This window comes from Azolla caroliniana, unplaced genomic scaffold, assembly GCF_043228905.1.
Source record: "Azolla caroliniana isolate FFs.n. ecotype wild unplaced genomic scaffold, voAzoCaro1.0.p SCAF_1, whole genome shotgun sequence".
Taxonomy (NCBI): domain Eukaryota; kingdom Viridiplantae; phylum Streptophyta; class Polypodiopsida; order Salviniales; family Salviniaceae; genus Azolla; species Azolla caroliniana.
The window spans coordinates 7503492-7526299 of NW_028230436.1; the positions used below are offsets into that span (position 1 = coordinate 7503492).

General features: G+C 37.1%; 3 protein-coding genes across 9 annotated transcripts; 2 read left to right on the forward strand and 1 right to left on the reverse strand.

The window, feature by feature from the left end:
- Positions 1 to 1677: 1677 nt before the first annotated feature.
- On the forward strand, positions 1678 to 5933 carry LOC147868744 (histone-binding protein MSI1-like). The gene is made up of 6 exons (XM_087323047.1): positions 1678 to 2151; positions 2848 to 3177; positions 3769 to 3921; positions 4189 to 4313; positions 5044 to 5139; positions 5445 to 5933. The coding sequence occupies exons 1-6, from the start codon at positions 1750 to 1752 to the stop codon at positions 5680 to 5682; spliced, it is 1344 nt and encodes a 447-aa protein (XP_087179173.1). The 5' UTR covers positions 1678 to 1749; the 3' UTR covers positions 5683 to 5933.
- A 1193-nt stretch (positions 5934 to 7126) lies between these two features.
- LOC147868745 (uncharacterized) lies at positions 7127 to 10292 on the forward strand. Of its 6 annotated transcripts, none has more exons than XR_015530054.1 (8): positions 7127 to 7462; positions 7824 to 8099; positions 8546 to 8605; positions 8701 to 8910; positions 9006 to 9166; positions 9515 to 9612; positions 9700 to 9844; positions 9942 to 9999. XR_015530054.1 is itself a non-coding variant. In XM_087323052.1 (8 exons), the coding sequence occupies exons 1-8, from the start codon at positions 7178 to 7180 to the stop codon at positions 10110 to 10112; spliced, it is 1386 nt and encodes a 461-aa protein (XP_087179178.1). In that variant the 5' UTR covers positions 7127 to 7177; the 3' UTR covers positions 10113 to 10292. The 6 variants fall into 6 exon arrangements, 4 of the variants coding, with proteins under 4 accessions (XP_087179178.1, XP_087179180.1, XP_087179181.1 ...); XR_015530055.1 differs by having other exon boundaries at positions 9933 to 9990; XM_087323052.1 differs by having other exon boundaries at positions 9729 to 9844; positions 9933 to 10292.
- A 3139-nt stretch (positions 10293 to 13431) lies between these two features.
- TOZ (Transducin family protein / WD-40 repeat family protein) lies at positions 13432 to 22501 on the reverse strand. Of its 2 annotated transcripts, XM_087323069.1 has the most exons (15): positions 22386 to 22501; positions 20649 to 20953; positions 18901 to 19083; positions 18478 to 18627; positions 18114 to 18328; positions 17748 to 18033; positions 16989 to 17126; positions 16787 to 16905; positions 16508 to 16667; positions 15974 to 16220; positions 15830 to 15906; positions 15550 to 15672; positions 14848 to 14978; positions 14590 to 14764; positions 13432 to 14021 (listed from the first exon to the last, which is right to left on the reverse strand). In XM_087323069.1, the coding sequence occupies exons 2-15, from the start codon at positions 20949 to 20951 to the stop codon at positions 13614 to 13616; spliced, it is 2715 nt and encodes a 904-aa protein (XP_087179195.1). In that variant the 5' UTR covers positions 20952 to 20953; positions 22386 to 22501; the 3' UTR covers positions 13432 to 13613. The 2 variants fall into 2 exon arrangements, with proteins under 2 accessions (XP_087179195.1, XP_087179198.1); XM_087323072.1 differs by lacking the exons at positions 20649 to 20953; positions 22386 to 22501 and having other exon boundaries at positions 18478 to 18617; positions 18901 to 19041.
- Between the last annotated feature and the right edge of the window lie 307 nt (positions 22502 to 22808).

Genomic DNA, 22808 nt, shown 5'->3' on the forward strand with positions numbered 1-22808 from the left:
GACATGCGTAAGGTCTCATAGACCATACATGATCATGCAACTCTCTTCTTTGTAATAATGACTTTGTCATCCCAATTAAAAACCCATATTCCTTTCCTGTCTTGAGCACTTGTGGCATATTTTCTTGGTGATGTGATACTTGAGCCATAGTGAGCTTGTTATCTAAATATATTTTTCACCCTCAAGTGCCTTTCCCTTGTATAGGAAATATTTTTTCTCTTCCGTGTCCATTCTATGAATGATCATAGATTTAGGCCTATACTCTCATCTCTTTTCTCATTTGATGCTGAACCAATTGGAATATCTTATGTCACGATTTTTGTTTTGATATTCCCGATATCTTCTTGCAAGTTTCCTTTTTTAGCCCAACCAACAACTTGGACATGTAATGCACATGCTTTGCTCTAGCTTCTTCTTCTAATGTGGCACTAATCCAATCCTCATTATCTATCCTTGTTCCTCTTTTCCTTTTCACTATCTCTATCTAGTGAGCGTGTGCATTAATCTCTTTTAAACCATGTTTGGATTGAGCTTTGCATCGTTGACTATCTCTACCCATGCTTACATTTCTTTATTTAGACTGTCTTTAACTATGAAGACACATTTTCTTACTACATTTTGTCCTTTTTGTAAATTGACTTTAATGGCCACTAGCTTGACATTATTAGGGAATGTTTCATCCTTCGGGTACTTTGTCATATCATTTGTGAGTTCAAAGTTGGGCTTCCTTAGGAAACCTGCCTTGTCTTTTGTAAGGCTTCTAATAATTTAGAATCTTAGATATTCGAAGAGGCATGTGACTACTTTTTTTTTTTGGTTCTTTAATCTCCTTTTGCATTTCTTCTTTCAAGGCGATTTCTATATAATCTCTCACACAATTGATCTCTTTTGTATGTTATCAAATGGCATAAGAAGATATAACCTTTCCCCCCTTGGACATTTAACAAAACATGTAATTTGTCAAGTGCCTTGCACACCCACCCATTCATGCACTACCTCAAGTGCTCCCCTCTTGTCTTTTTTTTTTTTTTGCAATATCTTCTTGGGGTTCTCCATCGGCTGACTTATATTCGTGTGTGGTGAGAGTCAATCGAGAGTCCATGGTGTTCTGTTTATTAGGACAATGGATACAAGGATGATGTGGGGCAATTATGTAAGGGAGTTAGGGTAAGTAAACCTTGTAGGAAAACACATAGAATTAGAATTAGTATCGTCCATAAAAAGAAGCAGTTTTGACCAATGGACATTTCAAGAATCGAACTTGAGATCTCTTTTGCACCTAAAGCGAGAATCATACCACTAAATGCAAAAACCGACTAAAATAGGATACAGAGATTAGGTAACATCGGGCACAAATGAGGGCCTTCAAAGCCTTTTCGTCTCGCTCTTCTCATGCTTGCCTTTTCTCGTGGTGGCTTTACGTGTTAAAAGCGATAAACCAAAGCTTTTACTAACATTCGTGTGCAAAATCTACGCACAAACTATGCGGATGTCTCTTGGGGGGATTTGAACACAGGACCTCATGACTCATGAAAACCTCTCTATAATTATATTTAGTACACACTCCAAAAAACTAATTGAGAGAGACTAATCTGAGACTAGTCTCTCTCTCTTCTCTCTCTTCTCTCTCTCTCTCAGAGTATGTATTACTATTATAATACGTATGTTAAATAAAATTAGGTTTTGCCCACGTGTCTCTCTGTCTTCTCCTGCCTCCTCCTGCGAAACCCTAATCCGCAGTCGACTGCTATGGCGAGGGACGAAGACGACGAGACTGAGGACGATCCCCCTCCCAACCCTAACGAGGAAGAGCGCCATATCAACGAAGAATACAAGATATGGAAGAAAAACACGCCGTTTCTTTACGACCTCGTCATCACTCACGCGCTGGAGTGGCCGTCCCTCACCGTGCAGTGGCTCCCGTTCTCTGATGACGGGAGAAGTAACCACGGGAGCTCTGAGGATGATGGCAATGACTTATTCTCCGTCCATAAGCTCCTGCTAGGAACTCACACTTCAGATAATGAACAAAACCATCTTATGATTGCAAATGTTAAGCTTCCCCTTCAAGATGTGGATATAGATTGTCGACAATACGATGATGATTCTTCAGCTGGATATGGTGGATTCTCTGCATCTGTCTTTGGAAAGGTACATTCTTTCCCTCTATTCTCTCTCTGCCGCTGTATTGCTATCAGGGATCCAAGACGCTGCGCATGTTATCTTGCATCTTACTTTCTCATAAAATTCGAGATAATCTTTTACTTCATCGTGCATTCAGGATTTTGTAAGCTTTGAAATATTCCAATGATTTTACTGTGTAATTTAAAGCTTATAGGCGCGTTGTCATCGTTATACATGTCAGGGTTCCAAAATTCTGTATTTGGTATGGTACATTTTACTGTTTACTGAATCTGTTATTATTGTCCGTTTTATAGTTTCCTAAGCTTCAAGGATCTGCTGTTGTAATGTTTGTACATTTTATGTGTTTCAATAATATTCAAGGCTCTGTTATTGGTTTGGAAAATATGTGTTTGCAAGGCTCTATTTTGATTTTTTGCATTTTATGGGTTCATAGTCTACTGTATTGACCCCTATGCTCCAAGACTCTCCTTTTCAATGTTTTGGGTAATTGAAACGTTTTTTTTGTCACTATACATTGTGAGGCTACTAGACTTTGCCATGATCATACATTCTGTATTTTTAAGACTGATATGTATTGTACATTTTAGAGTGCTAGCATTAACTTGAGAATGATATTTTTTGCTTGGTCACATAGTCATTCTAGTTGGGAAAAAGAAAGAAATCCTGAAGAGTCTGTAGTTATAATAATTCATTCTTGTTCAGGTTCAAATAATCCAACAGATCAATCATGATGGTGAAGTGAACCGAGCTCGGTATATGCCGCAGAATCCTGTCATTATTGCAACAAAAACTATTAGTGCCGATGTCTTCATTTTTGATTCCACGAAACATCCATCTAAACCATCTTATGAAAGACGATGCTCGCCGGATTTGAGGTTGCGAGGTCATAAAACAGAAGGCTATGGATTGTCATGGAGTACTCTCAAAGAAGGATTCTTGTTAAGTGGGTCAGATGATGCACAGATTTGTCTTTGGGATATAAATAGCTCTATCAAGAACAATGGAGTTGTCGAAGCAACAAGGATTTTCCAGGTCTTTTATTCTCATCTGTTTCTATTTTCTTTCATTGTTCAAATAAAATATAAAGAATGTCTTAGCTGCAGAAAGGTTTGGAAAGGTTGTTAAAATAGTTTCTTTGTTCTTTCAATGTCTAGATTGAAAAGTCAAATGCATAGTTAACCTAAAGATCAATGTTGTTGACAACAGGAGGTAGTTGTTCTCTCTCTGCATCATGATTGCATCAGTAAAATGTAATCGGTATCTTTTGATAGAAAATTGATAAGAAAAGCTTTCAGTTAACTTTAAGTGTACCTTTGCTGCATTGGTCTCTGCATCATCAGTTGGATGCCTGAAGAAGCTTACCCTTCAATTCTATATCTTTATTTGCAGCGGTTGTTGCTTAGTATGTGAGAGAAAGGTCCAATGAGTTATCATTTGGGATAATCTTGTTTATCACTTGACATTTATGTGTTCTTATTTAGTTTTAGTTTTTTATTGAATTATATGTATAAACCCTAAACATTTCCTAGCAGTGTTTTTTCTAGTCCCATGAAGGTGCTAGTTTTTGAACCAATTAGTTCTCTTAAACTAAAACTAAATGTTCCTGGAATTTATTTCATTCAGGCTCATGCTAGCGTGGTTGAAGATGTGGCATGGCACCCAAGTCATGATTATTTATTTGGATCTGCTGGGGATGACAGGCAGTTGTTAATCTGGGATCTCCGAGCATCGAATTTGGAGAAGCCTTTGCATGCTGTGGAAGCTCATGGAGCAGAAGTAATTATAATCTAGGAATAACATCAAAATGTTGGATATGTTCTGGATTTTCCCTGAATAACCTTTAAAAAGCTAACATAATATCCCTCGTTTCCACAACATTTACTACTATAGAGGATATTTGTGTAAATTTGGAAACTTGTAAGTATTTTGGTAAAATCCGAAATGTTAGTCTGCAACTCTCCAAAAGTGCTGTAGTGTCGCGAATCATTCAATATTGTCTTCTATTTTTAACTATGTGAATTTTGTTATGTTAAAAAATTTCAGGTAAATTGCTTGGCTTTCAATCCTTTCAATGAATGGGTGCTCGCTACTGGATCTGCAGATAAGACTGTAGCTCTATACGATTTACGCAAGCTCTCAAAATCCTTGCATGCTTTCGTTAACCACACGTATGTATCTGATTCCTTGACGTACAGATTTCTAGCTGCATGGTTGACTCTGTGACATTTCAGTCATTATTAGGTAGGTAGGTTCATCCAATGCTTCATTTTCACAAGGATGCTGCACCAGGATTTGTGATATGCTAGTTGGTTTCATTTGATTTTGCTAACCTGTTTCTACTTCACTGGTTGCATATGCAATTTGACTAATGAAGCAGATGTTTATTTGTTAATGCCTTGAATTATGAATTCCTCCAATAAAATATTCCAAGGCAGATGTTTTGCAATGAGTGAATTTGACTATTGTTCTGCATGCAGAGGACTCTACATATTTATCTTACATTATCATTGGTGGCCTGATCATTCTTAATGGCCTTAAGTGTGATAACTCATAAGCATGTAATGGCGAGTTGCTGTTTTTCGCCAAACTTTATATCCTTAGAAACAATGATCAGTAGTTATTGCTATATAAATATCAATCCTGGAAAGGAAACTTTTGTCAGCATATTCAGCGCATTCATTTTAAATATGTTTTTCTGTATGTGGTAATATCCTTGCTTCTTGCAAAGTTGGAAATCACATTAATGCATGTATTTTTGCTATAGCGTCATGGCTGAGTTTGCGTTAAATTGCTGAATGGACCATTTTGTATCAGAAAATAGTTAAATATTGCACTGAATAACTCCAATAGTATATTGCTGACTTCTGTTACATGTTTACCTTTTGCTTTCTTTTCTAGAGATGAAGTATTTCAGATAGGTTGGAGCCCAAAGAATGAGACGATTTTGGCTTCATGTGGTGCTGATAGAAGGCTGATGGTCTGGGACCTTAGCAGGTTCGTTCTACTTTCTTGCTTTGTGGATAACCTCACCAATCAATTGGGCATTGCTATCTTCACTAATTATGACTTGTTTTGTTCTTTAGTTGTTATCCTCACTCTTCGTGCTTGCTGTTATTCTTTTGGTTTTCGACTTTTGTTGTCCTCGTTAATCATGGCTTTCTTGCCGTCTTTATGCTTTTGACTTTTCTTGTCCTCGCTAATAATGGCTTTCTTGCAATATTTATAAATCATGATTGTCTTTATGCTCTATTTCTCGCAATTGTCTTCTCTAAGGTTATGTTTAATCATTTATTTTGCAGAATTGGTGAAGAACAGACTCCCGAGGATGCAGAGGATGGACCCCCGGAGCTTTTATTCATACATGGAGGCCATACAAGCAAGATCTCTGATTTCTCTTGGAACCAAACTGAAGATTGGGTAATTGCAAGTGTTGCAGAGGACAACATTCTTCAGATATGGCAAATGGCTGAAAACATCTATCGTGATGAAGATGATGATATACCAGCTAATGGGATGCCTCTTGCTTTACCATCATAGTATATAGTTATCAAGGAACATGTACCTAAATGTGATTATTTGTAAAGGTATAGATGTGGCAATATACAGTATTCTGTGTATTTATATGCTTTTAGTTGCTAGAAGATATGGAAAAAAGATGGAAAGCTTAGAAGCCTCCTGTATAACCATACTAACAAAAATTTGTTACCATTCAATAATGCCGTCAACCCTTGTGTTGTGATGTACATTCTATATCAGAAGCAATAAAGGAATCACCAATTTGTGTATCGTGTAATGATATGATTCTGAACTTTAATAAATGTAGTTCTCTTTTCAGTATCATTGATTTTATGCAGAATCAAAATTGCGTATGTGGTTCTATTTCTATTGTTGCATTTGCTAAGGAATGTGATCAATATGCTGCATAGTATTTAATATGCATTGATCTAAAAAGCGCTGAAAGCAGAATGACATTGGCTATTGAGAAATAATAAAATGATCTAAAAACAGATGAAATAAAAAAGACAAAAGCTGAACATGCGAGAATATAATGCTGTGTGGCTTAAGCGGAAAGGCCACAGGAAAAACAAACCAAAATAAGTGACGTGGTAGCACGAGCTGAAGAGACGCCAATGAATGAGTTGTGACATTGGCATGGTCAGGATTTGAGTTATTCATGAAAGGTAAGAGCAGGGAGTGGAAGTTAATGATGAAGCCATGCAGAGAGTGTGCCATTTCTTCTTATTTTAGGAACATGAAGAAAGAATATGGGTATGACGAGGATTATTTGCAGAGGGCATCATCTTAGCGCAATTTTGAGTTTCGAGTGAAAGCCGATGATGATGAAGCGAGATGTGTGCATAAAAATATATGCTATTTCTTTCTTTCGGAGCGTGAAATTAATATGGGTGGGGCAGAGGAGGATTTAAAACAGATATTTTCTTTTGTAAAAAACTAGGAAAAGCAGATCCTGTCCGCCAGGCAGTGGTCCATGTAGTAATGATTCCATGTCCGGCAAGGTCAGATTTCAGACCACTATATATATATATATATATATATATATATATATATATATATATTATTAGACTGGCTGTGGACGGACATAACATATATTATTAAACCGGCTGTGGACGGACATAACATATATTATTAGACCGGCCGAGGACGGACATAACATATACATATGTATGTTATCCTCCTCATTCCATAGATCCAGAAACCCTTGGAATCTAAAGACTTCATATGGGTTTTGGTTGGGCCCCAAGAAAACAGAGCTCTCTGTGCACTGTGCCATGTCTAATGGGGCAGGGCGTGAATTGGGCGGGGCTGGCGAAAGAAGAAAAGGTCCCCTGAGGAATCAAGAGGGAACCCCACGTCGACCCTGCCAGGCCCACATCAGAACATTCGCAAGATCCCTGTGGAAACTGATCAGATAAAAGATACGTGGAGGTAGAATCAGTGGGCGAAGAGACGTGGACTGCGCCGCTTTCATCGAACAAAAGGATAGCCTGAGAGACGGAGATTGCGTCTCCAAATGGATCTTTTCATGATGGCTCGAGTACAGATCCCTAATTCTAACCCTAATTTAAACCCTAACCCTATTCTACTCTCCTCTTCTCACAACGAATATCTCCCACGACCCTTTCGGCCATACCAAGCTGGACAATCTCGACGCCATTTGAAACAGAGGGTTTTCAGATGCTTGTGTTGTGATGCGAGCGCCGAACATTTTGGACGCACACATGCTTCCTTTTCAGGACACAGTTCCTTTCTTCACGACCTTATGGATAAAGCTGGCATAGACACCAATCATGCAAAGGTTAATACGGCTTCCTTTCATTGCGTTTATGCTGGTCTGGCTCTTTAGGCTTTGGAATCAAACATCCTCATTAGGGGTTTTTGGTTCGACATAGTAGATGAAATCATCATTGAAGGGTTTTTTTATTTGGAAGGTTAGGGATCATCTTCATCATCATGCATTCTCATCATTGTCACTGTAACCATGATGCATCGTTATACTCATTCACCCTCATAGTCATAACCATCAAAGTTCAACACCATCATCATCATCATCATTATCATGCACCACCACCATCTTCATAATTGGTAGTATCACCATTACTGTTCCATTAACATCATTATCAAGGATATCCTCATGATAGTAGGGTTTCGATTGACAGGTGGCCCGGGAGAACTTCTTTAAAGAGGTGCATAAGCTTGAGAGTCAAGGAACCAATTCTTCCACTTGCTCTTTGGATCTTGCAAGAGCTGCTTTAGAGGTTTCTGCAGAAGATGATGCTCTTGTTTCTCACTCTCCAGTGCCACTTCCCGTGGATTCTTACTTGGAAAGGCTCACTGGTATGGCAATGGAGTTTGCTGGACATCACATCTCACCTCAGGATCAGACACCTGATGTCATTCTCCGTTGCTTGGATGACTACCTATATGGCTACAAGGTAAATGAATTTGTTTGGAAGTAATGTGTCTTGAAACTTGTACACTATCAATTTTTTCTGGAATCTCTTGAATAAGAAGACTTGGAAAGAAATGGCATTTATGGCTTATGGGCTATGTTTTATAATGATGGTGAGCAAAGGTGCCTTGTACTGTATGGCATTAGGGATCAATCCCAATAGCCCACATAAAAATATCTAGTTAGCAATATTATTATTGGTATGTATCTTGGATCTTGTAAGACGGCTACAACATAGAATCCTTACTTTCATGTCATTTTGTGGATACATGATTTAAGTATCGTGAACTATAAATTCTTATAAATGTTGGTGTTATGGGTTATGGTCATTGTTTTTGTCTTATGGAATCTTATATTCACATTATGCAATGTGTTTTGTTGTTTTTAATAATTCATTATGATGTGTTTTTAATGTCATTATTTTCACAGAATTTCCAAAGACGATCTTCCAGTTACACCGGAGATGCAAGGGACTGCTATCTTAACATGGTAAAGATTATTTTAATGATTATATTTCAGTAGCTCAAGTCATTTCTATGTGGTTATTGTGAGGGTATAGCAAACATTATAGAAATGATTGCTAGGTCTTAACACGAAGAATCGGGAATCCACTGATGCTGGGCCTGATCTACAGTGAGATTATAAATATACTTCATTCTTGGAAGGTGATAGATTTTACTGTTAATATGGAGCTCTCTGAAGATGATAGCTCTCTCCCTAAGCCTATAGTTAGAAGGGAAGATGATGCCAGTAATGCACCTAATATACTTACCTATGATAGGTTGCTTGTTGGGGTAAGTATTGCAGCGTATTTTTTTTCCCCAAAATATCATTCTCTACCAACTATTCATATCAAATAAGAACAATGATATTGGTTGGACACTCATAGATTTTGACCAAACTAAAGCAAATATACTGGCCTTGGAAACTTCTCAATGGAAGCACAGAGGGAAGTGAATTTCTGAAGGCAGCAGATGCGGCTTGTCAAGGGAAACATATGAGTGCAGGAACACCTATGCAAAGCCTTTTTCCAGCACCTAACAATATAATGTATGAAATGTGGCATATTTTAAACTTTAAATGTGATGTATATATCTAAATCGTATATATGCATGTATGTGTATATCATATATACATATATGCTTGTAGAGTTTGTATAGAGATATCTATTGTGTATTTATGTATATTGTGTGTGTCGATGCAGGTGTAATATATGTATGTGTATGCATACATTCTGTATACATGCGTATTGATGTGTTTGTGTTGATGCTTATGACTATGTGTGTTTGTATTTGTGTATGTGTAGTTGTATCTATATCTATACACAAACACACACATTTACATATGCTGTATATGATATGTATGTCAGATGTATAACTTTGATTGACTTAAATACAGGGGATCACAAATTGCTTCTGCAAGAGCTGCCAATCATCGCTTGCAACGGGGCATATGGACAAGCCCAAGCTTTGGGGATATGCGATGTGCTCTCTCTGGTATTACTACTGACTAAAATGTTACTAGGCATATGATTGAAATTCATAGAAGTCCATATGGTCCTCTGACACAAATTCCAAATTTAGGCATTTATATGAGGTTTCCAATTTCACAGCATCAGAAAGGCTTGTTATCTTAGGTAAAGATTTGAAGGAATTGCGTGACTATGGCATCCTTCTATACCACTGTGGACTTTATGAGCCGTCTTTTACATACTTGTGTTCATACAAGGTATGTGTATAGTTGCAGTTATTATTCTGAAACGGCTAAAATAACTTATGAAACCATTGTATTAGACACAGGATTTTTCTCATTACAGGAAAATCAGAAACTCATGCAAGATGGAGATGAATTTGTGCAAGGCACGTCTGGTGAGGCGGAAGCGAGTGCTTTGGAAAATGTTATGTTCCGATTGAGGCTCATTTTGGCCGAAGAAGAAAGTCAAGACTATCCTGCTGCAGAGAGTTCTTTTGAAACTCCATTCAATGACCCATGGTGATTGTAAATCATGTTTATAGCTGTATGTAATTGGTTGTATATATGTGTAAGTATATATGTATTGAGAGAGAGGGAAAGAAAATACTATCGTAGGAAAAGGTCAATATGGTCTGTTAGGCCCAGCAATGTAATGTATTATATTATTTGCAAAGGTAAAAAAAAAAGATTATTGATTACAACCTCTGATTTGCTGAAGAGTTCTGTGAAGGGTGGGTGCTTGAGTTCTGATGATAGCACTCTGTTTGATTTCTTTATTTCTTGTTTCTCATTGAGCCACTTCCTCTTTCTTTGTGTTGCACATAATTTCTAATCAATCCATGACTTTTGTCTATGGTAGAGCCAATGAGTATTAACAATAATAAACCAAATTCGATGACGTATCACAAACCAAACAAGACGTATACCACAGCTGTGCAGACCAAAAACTGCAGGCAATTGATCAGGCCAGAACTAATTCATTTCTCCTGCAATGCATCAAGTCATTCAACTGGTAGAGCGATGAGTAACTCGCTGTAAACTATCATCTTCATTCTATCAGGAAGGCCCTATGATAATAGACCACTTTACTAGGACTAGGTTGAAGCCTTTTTTACTATCTTTTTCTATCCCAAAAAGAAGTGCCTTTCTCTCTCAAACTCTTTTTATCTCTCTCTCTCTCTCTCTCGCCAGCCATTGTATTACACATAAAAACTCTTAAATACCCTTCACAATATTTCTTTATTTTCCCAAAATGCAAGCCTATTTATCTTCTCTCGCACTATTTTTCTTGATTTGGCTTTCATCCTTATCATCATTCTCCTCTTTGTGCTCATCCCCAATGCACCTTGTGAAGTTCATACTAAACCAAGTTATGTCTTGGCTCTACTCCACTTTAGCAACAACTTACGTCTTCGAGAGTTTGGTGACTTTGTAGGATGAACATGAGTCTCTGTAGAGTGACTCACGGAAATGCTGAAGACAACAAAAACTGTTGAGTACTAGATCTTGGAGATTATTGCCTGACATGTTTGATCCACAGAGAGCACCTTGTGTAGTTCATCATACCTTCATTGCATGACTTGATGGTTTTAAAGCATCTCTAGAATCATTAACAATTGGCAATGGTTTGGTTCAGTTTGAGAGGGTAAAAAACGAACTGTTTAAAATTTTTGAAACTTGAACCCCGAAACTGTTAAATTTTTTCAAACCGTTAAAACCGTGGTTAGGTTTCGGTTTTCAAGTTATGTCAAAATTCAAATTTTAAATTTTAAATTTTTTTAAATTAAAATATTTCATTATTTTAGACAATGTGGGAATAAGGCCTGAAAATGAAAAGATTGTTTAAAAACAATTAAATAAAATTTTTTAAGTAAAAAACCATTAAACCGTTTAAACAACTGTTTCTAACTGTTAAAACCGAACTATTTAAAAACACCTCAACCGAACCCAACCGTTAAGCTGTGGTTTTGCGTTGCCGACTTGTTAAGAATCATTCTGCACTTGCATCAAGATTATAAACATGGGTCTGTAGCGAGCTTAAAATTGCTGCTTTTTTTCAATATAGAAAAACATGAATATTTTTCGTGCAAACTCATAACTATATTTGTTGCATGTTAGGAATACTATAATGCAACTATAACTGATTTACTCTTCAGCCCAAACAAGGGTCCCTTTAGTTATATCAGTCCAAATAAAGTCCTCTTCAGTCTTATCAGCCCAAAAGAGCTACCAATATACAGCTTTGTATGTATCAAGGGAGCAATAAACAATGAAGTCTTGATGATGCACATACTGACTGCATCTTCAAAGAAGAGGAAGAGAATAGAACTAGTGAAGCAATAATGTTATACCCTCTATGAGGTTCGTGTATGGTTCCCAGAGTATAAGTCTTCCATAGGATTACTAAAACTCAGCTTATCCATACCTTTTTGTTAACTTGAAGTTCTGCAGAGAGAGATAAGAGATTTAGTTGGAACCCATCAAGAAGCTTAGATTTCCCTCCCTCCCTCTCTCTCTCTCTCTCTGTCTCTCTGGAAACCTATAATCATGGTCCTTACACATGCATTTAGCTACCCTCTGTTGAGCAGCAAGAATGATTTGAGGAAAGATCACAGATTCATGACGCTAATATATTGCTGAACACTATCTCTCACACTACTTGGAAGAACAACCGCAATTACCCTCCATGGTGAGGAACTCTCTGGGAGAATGAACCACCACCAAGATGTATCATGGCAATTGTGGATTATGACTGAACCAAAAGGCTTCTAAAGCTTCTTGAAAGCACACAAGGGGTAGGTTAGCCATAAAAAAAAAAGGTTCCACATAGATGCATTCCTTAGCCGTTTATGGGCTGGAAATATGTGGTGCGTGGGAACCTATTGCAATGTTTAAAAAGAGAGATTATTAGCCGGGAATGACATATACATAACTGCACTATATTGAGTCCTGTGAAAGCTGCCAGATGCATTCTAATGTGCATCACAGGGACTGGGTACATCAAATATACCCCCCTCTTGGCAATGTAGTACAGCACAATGGTTGACGTAATAACTAAGGAAATGGAATTGTGGCAAAGGTGTTGGCAAGGGAGGATCTCTCTACCAAGTTGAGAGTAGAACTCCAAGAAGTAAGACATTATTAATTTGCAATTTTAATAAATTAGTGTATGTATGTATCTCTCTCAATGTGGTCATTTATTTCAAATAAAAACTCTCGTAGATTGCTAGCCCATATTTCTTTCTTTCACTCTCTTTCAAGTTGCAAATCCCATGCTGCCTTCAATTTCTCTCTCCCATCTCATCTGCTTTTTTGTTTTAAGGCTTTAAGCAATGAAGAAAACCGTCAAGCCAATTATCTGACGAGTTAGGCTGATGAGCGATGTACATAAACGTGTATAGATGGAGTTGAGAATATGGGGGATAGCATGCTTACTTAGAGAGAAAAAGTATTATGTTATCGTAACCAATGTTTTAAGTAGATTGCGACACCAACATATAAACTTGTTCAGGGGGGAAATGAACTATTTGTTCTTGTCCCTGATCATTCTCCTGGTCTGAATGCCTTATAGCCACATTATCCCATGCCATACAAATTACTTCTCCTATTAGTCCTCTCTACATGTACAATAATGATCTAATGATTCGGTGATTACATGCCATACACTTATCACTCACATTGACTTAAGAATACAACATTACCAAATGTTTCCAACCAATGCAATTTACAGTCATTTATTAAGAATCCATAAATGTTCACTATATCATTACTCACCTGACTGCCAGCCAATCAACGCAATATGTCCATTTCTATGGTTGCAATAATTGCAAAGTAACAAAATCTTCAATTCAAACTCAGATCTCTTTTACAAAAAAGGTGTATAAATTTTTATCATTTCATAAGCTCGTCTTCAGAATGAGTTACATCCTCAGAAAGGCCTCAATTTGCAAAAGCTGTTTTATACAAGAGCAAAAGAATATGAGACAAAAAGATTTCCTGTGTTTCCTCAAGCAAAATCAAGGTTTTAACTCTTTTGTTTGTGCTTCTTTTTAGCAAGAGCTACATGAGAAGGCAATAATGCGGACGACACTTCCACCACTGTAGAACTTTTCCTCTTTTTGTTTCTAGCTGTGGAGTGATTTTTCAGTATTTTTCCACAAGAAGTTTCAGTAGAACCATTGTCTTTCACATCGGTTATATCACCATCATCATTACTTCCGATTCCAGTTGAGAAACGTGAGCCTTTCTCATCTCCTTCCACAATCAGAGCATTAAAATTGATCTCTTCCTTAATTTCCAATGGATTCAATATAGACATTGAAGAAAGTGTGTAATCTAGAAGAAATGTACTCCTGAATAGTCTATCAATCCTACTGAAATGCCTCTCAGTGTACGGTAAAATTCCTTCAATAAGCTCACGGAGCCCTGCTACCTGAATATATTGGAAAATGGATTGAAGTAAAACGAATTAATCATATATCTGGTAACCAGTACAACAGAGTATTACTTAATAGGGCAATATACCAGAAAATAACCTTTCATTTTTCATAAATGACTTAGAGTACTCTAGAACTTGAAACTGCCTAAATATCTCACATTTTTTGGAAGTCTTACACAAAACAAGAGGCATTTCTGTAAATTTACTCTAACTATAAGATCTTCTCAATTGAAAAACGAGTGGTCACTCTAGGATAATATAAAATACCACAGAAAACAAGCTCTCATTATTTGGAAGCCTTACGCAAAACAAGCAGCCTTTATGTAAATTTAATCCAACTATAAGATCCTATCAATTGAAAAAGAAGTGGTCATTCTAGTAATAATATAAAATACCACAAAAAACAATTAGTTATAACATCTTTCTCAGTGAGAAGACAAGAAAAACCCTCAGCACGCCTTCATGTACTGATAAGATACTCCCACTGAGGAAGGTAATTTCTTCAGCCTAGTTATTGCAGAAGTATGTTATAAACAGAAATTTATATAAACATCATTCTCACCTGAAGAAAAACTTCTGGCGTAAAAATATGGAAGAGTTCTGAAAGCACACGCTGTGCCACATGGCAGAATTTGGGCTTCGTGTTCCACTCTCGGATATATGACAATAGCAATTGAATATGTCCCTTGTCAAGAGCTTTCAATACATTTGGTAATTGCAGATCTGCCTTCCCATTTCTGAGATAAAAGAAAAAACAAAATTACAAAACAATGAAGTATAAATGTTTCTATTTCTCTATCTCAATGACTGAACCCTTTACTTGAAAAGCTCAGTGAAAACACCAAGAAGTTTGAATGGCCTCTTCAACTCAAATGCAAGTTGTATGGCCTTTGCATAGTTGGTATCAGCTAGAGCATTAGACAAGTCTTGATCCTTCAAAATTTCCTCTTCCTGCAATCCATAACAAAAAGGAACTCAGAACGCATCACAATTGTTTTGAACAAAAAAAGGGGAATCTGTTGATTTCGACACCTCCCTATGTAAGCACCCACTTGAATTTCATCGGATCCCCATTGAGAGAATCAGAAACACATTAAATATATAATAAATTGAGCTTTAGAAATCATTTTTGGTAATATGTATAAATTTTATGCAATAGAAATTCCATGCAACATTTATAAAGGGAAACTGTTTCAAATAGGACGGTGAAATACTTTAAGAAATAGCTTTAGAGAGAAGAATTAGAAAAAAATAGCAATTAGCCATAAATATTGATTAGGATCATGGGGTCCTCATATTTGCTTAGGTGGGTGATTAGATTGCTACGCTTTCAAAAACAATAGATTGGCACCACTCTAAGATACAATACTAAATTACATTTGTCACCAAAAAAAGACTTAGTGGTCTGGCTCTTTCCATTCAAGCCATAGGTCAAGAGTTTGACTCAATCTGGTTTCCATATAGAGAAGAAACAAAATAACGAAATTTATTGCTGACAATGGACTTTTTTCATAGACTTCACCTCTTTTCTTTTTGCATCTTCTTCATCATCCTTTGTGCAATCAAGCCATACATTTATTATAGAATCACTTCCACCACTTGCCAGCATCTCATCTTTATTGGCATTCACATCCAATGCCCAGATCTACATATTCAAGAGGTAACCAAATTACTTGAAACTGATCAAACTTTAAACAAACATGAACATACCGAGACACAACAAAAAATATACAGAACATCATAGAGTCGTTTGACGATCACTCTGTCACACAAGCCATGCTTAAATCATAAAAATCACATACCTTATCTTCATGATGATCAAAGGTGTTTACACACTCATTTGTCTTTATAGTCCACAATTTCAACAAGCCATCCGCACCTGAATCATTTGAAATTGGATTATCCAGAGAAGTATCCTGATATCCTTTAATTTAAAGGACAACTACCTGCAGAAATGATTTGGGTGCCTCGAGACAGGAATGATGCCCGGAGAACACTCGCTGTATGGCCTTCAAATGTCTTAAGACATGAACCATCTGCAAGAGCCCATAATTTGATGGTCTTATCACCCGAAGCTGTCAATACACATTGATCCACTGGTGAAAATTGTACCGACCAGATGCCTCGTTTATGGCCACGCAGCACGAGACCAGGAACTAACTCCGGAAGTTTCCAAATGCGTGCCGTACGATCCTATCCAAATTTCAATGGTTTAGAATAATTACCCAATAAAACAATGGAGAACTTGAATTATCGAAATTTCTATGTAAGGAACTTGCATTGTGGAAAATGATTTTGTGAAGACATTGTTTGAGAAAATATTAAATAATATTCAGTGTAATGATCGTGAGGTCAACATATTAATGTTCTTGGAAAAGAATGCAATATTAGAGAAATTGATTTAGATTTTTAACTAGCAAAGTATCATTAATTAATGTACAGATAGAAAACATTGGGCTTTAGCAACTATCAATGCTTACCTGAGATCCAGTACAAAGAAGACTATCGTTTGGAGCCACAGCCACGGAGTTTATGTCTTTGTCATGAGCTGCAACTGTGGATAATGAAGAAAGCTTTTTGGGGAGCCCTTCGTGACATTCATCAAAGCCTTCAAGGCTCCATACCTTGATTGTATGATCACTAGCACAGCGCACATACATCATATAAAAATGAGGAATAAACACGACAACTGTGAAAATGCCATATACATCATGTAAATATGAGGAAATATCCGGACCATAGACAATTTGAATACCCACCTACTTCCACTAACTAGAAACTTCCTAGACTTCCTAGAAAAAGCCAGAGCTCCAACGGCAGCCATGTGACCTTCAGCAATGGCTAAGCAAACTCCAGATTCAACATCCCATACTCTCACCTATAAAAACATTGTAGTAATGTCAAGAAATCATAACAGAAGAAAATGCTCCTTGACAATTTGACATAACAAAAGAAAATTACCATATGATCTTTTCCTCCAGAAGCCAGAAGCATGGTCTGGTGATGTGAAGATAGACATGAATCCAAACATAACACAATATCTTTATGACCAAACAGCTCTTGTCTGCAGGTCATTGTTGTCATATCATATATTCGAATCTACATCAAAGGCAATATTTGCGTAAGCCAAGACCATATTGAACGAAAAGAGACCATATAAAACATATAAAAAAAGAGGAATATTGAGAGAGTAGTAACATAGCACCAACTAGATGATATCCCATTAGTTGGGATGAGAAGAAATCATGACCAACAATAAGAAGCATGCCACAATAAGGCTCCTCATATCAATCTAGAACAACCATATTCTGAATAATTATCACGAATACAGACAAATAAGGTCTGAAATCTCACTAGCTACGTTGCTGTAGGGTGGAAACCTTCGGGTAACTAAGGTAAACTCACTCCCATGTAAGAACAAACGTGCTGAGCTTAAAATGACTAGATTGCTAAGATGCAACAAGCAACGTGACGTTCTTGAAAATGGGCAGCCTAGTGCGAGGGAATACTCAAGCAAAAACAAAAAGGGCATCTTACAGGGGCATTCTAGATTTTTTCTTAAATCATTATATCAAACTATAACTCCAGTTGTGTCAAATCATAGTATTTTCTTTAATTTTTGCATGCACTTACTGCACCTCAAAAATAACTGTAAAGATTTAGATGTATTTGATATTTGTCTGACATACATTAAGGGAATTCTAAGAAAGCGGGAATTACTTGCTCCAAATTCGTTGCAACTGCAAGCAGATTCTTATCTCCAGGAATAAACTTCAAATCGATGACTTCGTCATTGTATCCTATTAATCTTTTACTGATCTGAAGATCAGAATCACCTGAATTACATTCTGTGACCGTGAAAAATAACAATCGTTGGTCCCCTGTCACACACATAATACCATCAGCTGATGGCAGTAAAGTCACACCAATAAGTCCTCTTTTCTCTTCCTCCTTTTCAGATATAGTTGCCATCACATTAGATGTTTGTTCATACAGACATGTAGCACTGCAAATCAGAAGTTAATATGTTTAGGTATGGGTGATATACAGGCAATTGCTCTTAAAGTATGAACTGCAAATTCTCACCCTTCGGCAATCCAAAGCCGTACAATTCCGCGTTCACCAGCTGTTAAAAAGCATATAGGATCTGATCGACTTCTCTTCGCCTTCTTAAGCTTGTCTTTATTACATATGTTCATTAGTTTACTGTCGCATGGAACTATGGAAATAGCTTCAAGAGGTTCATATACAGGAACTGTTGACTGTAGACTGAAATCCTTCATATTCCATATATTCACAACCTATAAATTGCATTAACGCAATCAAACTAAGTCTTCAGGTATCTTTAAACTAGTTATAGCCACTCAAAATAAACAGCATGATTCCTAAACAAGGTAAATTGTAAACCTTAAATAAAACCGGTCTTGAGCTTAAAAACTACAAATGTAACCTTATCTCTTCCAGCAGTGAGCAAGCAATTGCTACTATTGGAGAAAGCCATACTTGTAATCGTTGAAAAGTGCTTTTCCAGAACCGCAACACATTTCTTTTTCACCAGGTCCCATATGCGGACGGTGGCATCATCGCCTCCTGAGAAGAGCTGAGGATTTGTGATCAATTTAGGAGAATCAATCCATGAAAGTAAGAAAAATATTCTATGAAATTGAATTATTTCCCCTTAAAACCATGTTACTATTGCTACAGCCCATAAGTAATATTTTGCGACAATTTATGGGAAACCTCAACAATGCTCTCGCAGCAGGATTTCACATAAATACAAGAAATCTTCTATGAAATCAAAACCATGATGATATTGATACAGCTCATAACTTATACATCATTACAACATGCATGAAACCTGAGCAATGCTCACCAAGAGATTATCTGGATCTGGATGAAACATGACTGATGTGACAACACCATTGTGACCTCGAAATGCATGAGTACAGAACCCTCTATCAGCATCCCATACAAATAAAGCTCTATCTGCACCAGCTGTTGCAAGAAGTCCCCCAGAAGCATGCATTGCCATGTCTGCAATTGGCCCTTCATGAGCCTACATCAATAATACAATACAACCTATAACTAGTTACGTCTTAAATTTTATTATATACTTAAATATAAGCTATTATTTATATACTAAACTTAAAAGCAAAGTTTAAACATAACTATCTTGAAAGTCTGATATCAAAACGCCATAAAGATAACAACAAATTCTAAGTCTCCCATTCAGATTATAGACATCATCAGCTTTCCTACAGAGCTACACGATCCAGAAGTTCCCAACCACAAATTGATGTGGAAGGACAAACAAAGCCTACAGAACATATATAATTCATCGATGTTCTGATTATAAGGTTCAATATAAACTAATGAATATTGTTGTGTATGCAGCATGATGCATCAGTAAATTGATTTCCAAAAGTTCCAGAAGTTTAGTTTAAGTTCATATGAATGAGATACCTCCCTTGATCATCGATCACTTGGATGAGTTAAATAATTTATCATGATATATGAATGTTTGATTTTAAATGAAAATTAATGTTGAAACACATGTTCTATCGAAAACTGCATTTAAAGCCATAGTACTTTGAGTTGAGATAGAGAATTAAGAGAGGGAAAGAGAGAGATAAAAGTTTCAACAAAAATAAGCAAATAACAAATAAATGTAAAGTAGAAATGAGCATTATAACTGATGCAAATCTACACAATAAGGGAGTGTTCATTGCAATTGTATCTCCATAGTGATCAAAGTAGTAAGTCTCCATGAATATATGCATGGACTCTCTGTTCAAACCATAGTCGAAGTTTCAATGAGAACATGCAAAGATAGCATATTGTCACAGCAGATACTAAATGCTAACATGTCATCACACTAAGAGCTACAAACCAGTTGTATTAGGTGGCATCTGAAGAATCCTTTAGTCATGATCTTGAAACAAATAGAGGCTGGAGAGAAATGGATAGAGCGGACTTGCACACTCTTCCCTGGTAAAGAAATCAAGGATTATGAGCATCTTCACTAAGATGTGACGCATTCACAGCCAGACAACAACACTACCCAACATCAATTTCTGTACCAATCAACCTCATGCTTCTCCAAGTTGGACACTCCAAGCCATGCCTTACTCAAGCCTAGTAGTCTGATCGTAAGAAGATAAATGATTCACATTTGTCTAAAGTATACATTATGCACCAGAAGATGAGACTGTCTTGTAATGCTCTTTTGGAGTCCCATAGGTCATGTTCTTACCTTTCAAGGATATTAACATATCTCTAATTAAAAATCTCTCTCAAAAATACTATCTCTATTCCATTCTCTTACCATAGTGAATTTTCTTGTAAACATGGTTCATATTTCTAGCCTTCCAAGGCCCTAAAATAGCGTTATCATCATCTCTATCAAACATACAATCTACATCCCTCTCTCACACACATTTCCCAACTGTCTTGTACCGCTTCTCAGGGTCCTCTAGGTCAGGTTTGTGGGCTTCCAAGGACATTAAAATATTCTCATCGCATCTCTCTCTCTAAGATATGATTTGGCTAACACGTTACCAATCCAACTTATACTATCGATATTCCCTCTCTCACACACATTCCATATCATTTTTTCCATACCTTCCATGATCGGATACATGTACCAGAGCTCAAGCTCCATAGTTTGACTTGCCGACTTCGACTAGCTGAGAAGAGCGAGGAACCATTAGGCATAAGTGCTATCGCAGTGATGGGTTCAGAGTCTCCCTCCAAGGTGGATGTCACGGTACCACTCTGCAGGTCCACAACCTTAACCTGGTCATGACATGCACATGCGACGAAAGAAGCATCAGAAGATATTGCCACAGGGCCCCCTGTGTAGAACATTTGCACTGCTGAGGTGGACTTGTAGTTCTTCTTCAAAAGAACAGGGGAGGTCGCCATCCCTATCCGTAGAAAAAGAGGCAAAACATATAAGAAACGAGTTTGAGTTTTTAAACCAATGTATGCGTCAATGTGTGTATGTGTGTATGTGTGTATGTGTGTATGTGTGTATGTGTGTTTGTGTGTATATACGCAAGCATGTATACATATTATATATATATATAACCCTCAAAAATGCATCGAAATAGATGTTATGGAACTAAAATACAACCCAACCCTCACTTAGGTACGCAAGGGTTCTACAACTGCAGGGTGAGGAATAAAAAGGTCAGATGATAGAAAGGAAGGTGAATTAAACCAGGGTAGACATCGCTGACTGGCATCCTCATAGGAGAAGTTGTATGTACAAATATATAAGGTCGAGCAGTCCATCAGGAGACCAGTAGCAAATGAAAGGCAAGGCACATAAAGAGACTGATGATGACGAAAGCAAGACATATTCATAGACACCATGTAGACTGAGATCTGTTAGAGTTCTCCATTTTGTTTAGATTTTCTCAATGTTTTCCCTTCTTCCACTCCTTTCATTTTTCCAGGAGAACATGTATGGAAAAATATATAATGTCAAGCAGGCGATTGAGAAACCAGTAGCAAATGAAGATCAGGGCACATAAAGGAATTGAGGTGAAGAAAGCAGGTGATATTCATGGATGCATGCAGATCGAGCTTGAGGTTTTAGTCTGATCTTTGATTCCATAGGACCCATTTGCATGCTTGTATTGTATCATGCTCTAGTTCTGTTATTTGCTTTTCATAATTTGAATGCTTTTATTTAACTCATTTGAATGATTTTGGTCCTAATTTCCACAACCATTATTGACTACACATATCTACATGAAAACAATTAACATTACCTCTAATGACAATATTCTATGTCTCACTCTGTATCTCTGTATCTCTCTATATATATATATTTCAGAATCATATGTTAGTTTTCTGGAAAACTGCAGCAAAGAAGTTTTTCAAACAACTAGCACAAAACCATGATTGATGTGTGTTGCTGATCCCTTGGGCTAGGCAGAAGTACTCGGCAGAAAAGTAGCTACTTGTGTATATCAACGAGAATGCTATACCCTGACATGTAAAGAGCATACTGGCCCCTTGGAACCATTCGAATTTTGAAGAATTCGAATTTTGGGATGCCATATACGAGCATGGTGTAGGGGAACAGTAGCATTAATCAACCCTTTTCATATTCAAAGAATTATATCAATGAAAGTTAACAAAAAAATTTAAGATTAGCTGCAAGAGACGTATTTAACAGAATGTAGTTTGTAATTAGTTTCTATTTCCTTCTCGCAACTCTTAATGACAGAAGCTTTTCAAAGTCACGATTTTCACTGTTGGATTTGTGAGAAGAGTTGTCAATATAGCATCTAACAATGGCATTACGCAAAAGAGAGGAAGCAGCACACGAAAATCTCATGACTATACCTGTGATTGAGAGGTTACCCGAGGACACCGTTCTTATGAATTGAAGAAATTGGGGGGGGGTGCCCTGTTTGCTTGATACGATCGATGGCAGAGTTCAGCACTGCGTGAGGAGGCCGAAGACGATGGATGATGAACGGGATGAAGCAGTTAGGGTTTTATGAGGGCTGTTGCCCGTCACTTAATATGTTCAATGACTTGAATTCTCAGTTAAGTTTAGGGTTTTAGATGGGTCAGGGGCAGGGGAGGGGGGGGGGGGGGGGGGGCTCATGTTTTTTGCTTCACTTCAATCTCTCTCTCTCTCTTTGTCAAGATGTATGTATGTAAATCTTTTGTTTGGGCCTCATACAGGCCATTTGGGCATCTTAAAAGACATTAATACATATCTTTCTTCTCCTTTTCTGTCTCTCGATCGCCCCTTGGATT